We start from the raw sequence: 3,322 nt of genomic DNA, 5'->3' as shown, positions 1-3,322 counted from the left end.
TGCTCCCCTCTCGCCCACGGGCACGAAAGCTCGAACGCCGGCCTCGGGCAGCAGGCGGCACGGCAGACGGGGGTGGCGTTCTGGCCGGGCAGCTGGCGTAGAACTCGGGCCCGAAGCCCGACTGTTCCCGTCCTGCCCACTGGCGCAAAAGCTCACCGGCCTTGAGGAGCTGACGGCACGCTCAGGTAGACGGGCGACGCACAGGAACAGGTTGGCAGGAGGCCCCGGGCGGGTGAAGTCCTGGTGGGCTCGGGTCCGGAACCCGACAGCCCGTCTTCAACGCCCGCTCCGGTGGTTGACCTCCTCCTGCCGTCGTTTCCTGGGACGATCCTGGCGTCTCCCCGGCGTCTTCCTGCGTGTCCTCTTGCGTGTCGCCCCCGTTCTGCCAGTGCACCACGCTTTTTGTAGTGGTCTGGCCGATTTGGCATTTACTGATTGGCTGCCCGACGCCCCGTGGTTTTTTCTCATTGGTTGCTTTTTCTTTTGTTGTTTTTCCTGCGCCGCGCGTTCACGTGCCGGGCGCTCTTCGGCGTCGTCGTTTTTCCTCCTTCCAGCTCGGCGCGCGTGCCCTCCGCGTCGTCTGCTCTCGACCGTCCCGAGCCCCGCACCATGTCGCGCACCACACATCACATAAGCCCCTTTTTTAACAAGTTTTTCTGAGGAAAAACTGCCGCTCAGTGCGCGACATAGTTCACAACACTACAGTCATTGTCCGTTGACAAGAACGCACTGTAATGTTTCAATGCACTGTTCACAGAGTGGCACAGTTCACTGAGCACACAGATAAAACATTAAAGGAAAACACATTCAAATAAAGCACCCCAAGGAAAAAAAACAAAAACTAGCATCAAACACTAACAGCATGGCATTACGATGACATAACCCTGCTCGGGTAACCAAAACATCTAGAGGCGCAGGGTTGTAGTTTCCCCTGTATTCTACTCATGTAGTCCGCCCCACAACGTTCCGCACGTTGATCTTCTTGAAGGCCATCGCCAAGCTTGACTGCTTCTCTACCCGGGCCCTCACTTCTTGTGAAGGTAGGTATAGGGGTGTCCGTCTCGCCCTCCTCCATCACGATGCATGATGCTGACTGTGGGGAACGGTCGGGTTCACGCTCTTCATAGCGCTTCAGCATGTTAATATGGAACAGTTTTGTAGTGTGTCCCAAGTCCAGCCAGTAATCAAAGTTGCTTTTCTTTCCTGTGACCAAGAAAGGCCCCTTCCAGTGCATCGACAGTTTGTTGGCCGTCGTTGGAAGCAGGATAAGGGCACGGTCACCAACTTTCAGCTGGCGTATCTTGCTCTTAGGGTACGTTCGCTGGCAAGTGTCACAAGAGCGTACGTATCTTCTCACTGCTTCTTGGACTCCTGGCCAGTAGAAGGATTCCAGAACCCGATCAGTTGTTCCCTTAATTCCTTGGTGCCCTGACCTAAGGTTTTCGTGCGCCAAAGCGAGCACTTGGCGGCGTAATCCTTGTGGTACTACCACTTGTTCAGTCATTTTGCCCGAGGGTAGCCGGTAATGACGATGCAGCACTCCATTTACTACTTCAAATGAGTAGGATGCCAATCTTTTGCCTTGGAACACTTGACCCACTTTGTTTCTGCAAGACTTTAAGGTCTTATCTTTGTTCTGGGCCGTGGCAAGGTCCTGCCTGGTTATTTTCAAGGCGCTGATATTGATAGTGGATGTTTTCGGCCGTTGGTCTCGGCCCTTGATGCCTACCAGCCAAGCATCCGGGGTATGTTCTTTTCCCTTGGTTCTTTTCGGGCTTGCTACACCATCTTCGATGGGCTTCCTCGGCCTTTTTGTCCAGGTTTTATCTGGATCATGAGGTTCTCGTGAGCCTGGTACATTTCCGACAATAACATCGTATAGAGGAGCTGTCATACACTTTGCAACCGCTGTACCAGAAAAATAAGGTGAATTAATTGCAACCTTGGCCTCGGGAATTTCAATGCTGCTGCCATCCGCCAGGACCAGCTTGGCGGTGTTACCTGTTAAAGCCTTGTCTGGTACGAGGGACCGACGCACGACCAGCGTGTTACTCCCCGTATCTCGCAAGACTGACGCGGTCTGTCCGAAGACTAAGCCCTTTAGCACCGGCATCTTGCGTGCCACATTCCTCGTGGGAGTCTTCACCGTGCTAACTACGTCTTGTTCAACGACTACTGCGCTTGACTCTTCCAGGCGCTCTTCTGGCGACAATAGGCAAGACGTCCTTGGGGGATCATTTTTCTTGGTGCAGGCTTTGACATCGTGCCCGGGCTTATGGCAATACCCGCAGAACGGTTGCCTCTGCTTAGATCGGCAGTCTGATGCCCCGTGACCCAGTTTTCCACATACGAAGCATCGCATTGGAACTCTCTCGGATGGGCTTCCGGTTTTCTCCGTAGGGTTACTGCCTTCCGATTTCTGCCGGAACACTAACAGATTGGGCTGCCTCTGAGCCTCTAGGAAATTATCGGCAGCTTCGGCCATGTCATCTAGATGGCGGTAGCTCTTCTCGCGCAGGAAGAGTCCTAACCGATGATGACAGTTGTTCAGAAACTGTTCCGTCACCACTAGGTTGCGAAGTGCCAAATACTCTTTTTCGGTTTTGGACATTTCCACCCACCGATCAAAGAAACTCAGTAGCCTAGTTGCGTACTGCTTTCCAGTTTCGCCATCTTGGGGTTTGCTCTGTCGGAACTTCTCCCGGTAGCCTTCTGCCGTAAACCGAAAACGCTGGAGCAACGCCAACTTGGCTTTATCGTAGTCGAGGGAGTCTTCTGGAGACAGACGTCCAAAGACTTTCAGAGCTTCTCCGCTCAAGCATAAACTTAGAGCTGTGGCCCATTTGTCTCTAGGCCATTCTTGTCCGGTGGCGACGCTTTCAAACCTTTTTAAATAGGCGTCCAAGTCGTCCCGGCTTTCGTTGAATCCCGGCATCAAACTGTGAGGATTCACGCTGAATGGGGCACTCCCTCCTGGTCCTCGGTCAGCTGTCCTTGCAGCGTCCGTTGCCGCCATTTGGAGGCGCAACTGAAGCGTTCGCTCCTCCAATTCTAGCTGCCGTTGGCTCGTCTCGCCACGATTGCCCTCAGCTTCCGCGACTTTAAGTCGTAACTGTAAGTTTCTCTCCTCTAATATAAGCTCCTGCTTTTTCGCCTCGCGTTCCGCTGCCCGCTCTTCTCGCGCACGCGCTTCCTGCTCATTCAGCCATGCCCTCAACTCCGCACCTTCTAGGCCCATGCGTTCGGCTAACGCTAACAAGTCTCTTGTGTTAGCCATAGTTCCTAACCTCTAGAAGAAGGATCCAAACGAACGGCTTTGTCC

The 3,322-nt window shown here is 53.7% G+C and overlaps 1 protein-coding gene across 1 annotated transcript; it reads right to left on the bottom strand.

The window, feature by feature from the left end:
* Nucleotides 1–751: 751 nt before the first annotated feature.
* Nucleotides 752–3,016, bottom strand: LOC142558281 (uncharacterized). Its single transcript, XM_075670434.1, has 2 exons — nucleotides 1,030–3,016; nucleotides 752–771 (listed from the first exon to the last, which is right to left on the bottom strand). Exons 1-2 carry the CDS (start codon nucleotides 3,014–3,016, stop codon nucleotides 752–754), a joined length of 2,007 nt encoding a protein of 668 aa, XP_075526549.1.
* Nucleotides 3,017–3,322: the final 306 nt, after the last annotated feature.

Source organism: Dermacentor variabilis, chromosome 9 (assembly GCF_050947875.1).
Source record: "Dermacentor variabilis isolate Ectoservices chromosome 9, ASM5094787v1, whole genome shotgun sequence".
Classification (NCBI taxonomy): domain Eukaryota; kingdom Metazoa; phylum Arthropoda; class Arachnida; order Ixodida; family Ixodidae; genus Dermacentor; species Dermacentor variabilis.
This window is presented reverse-complemented; position numbering and strand designations above follow the sequence as displayed.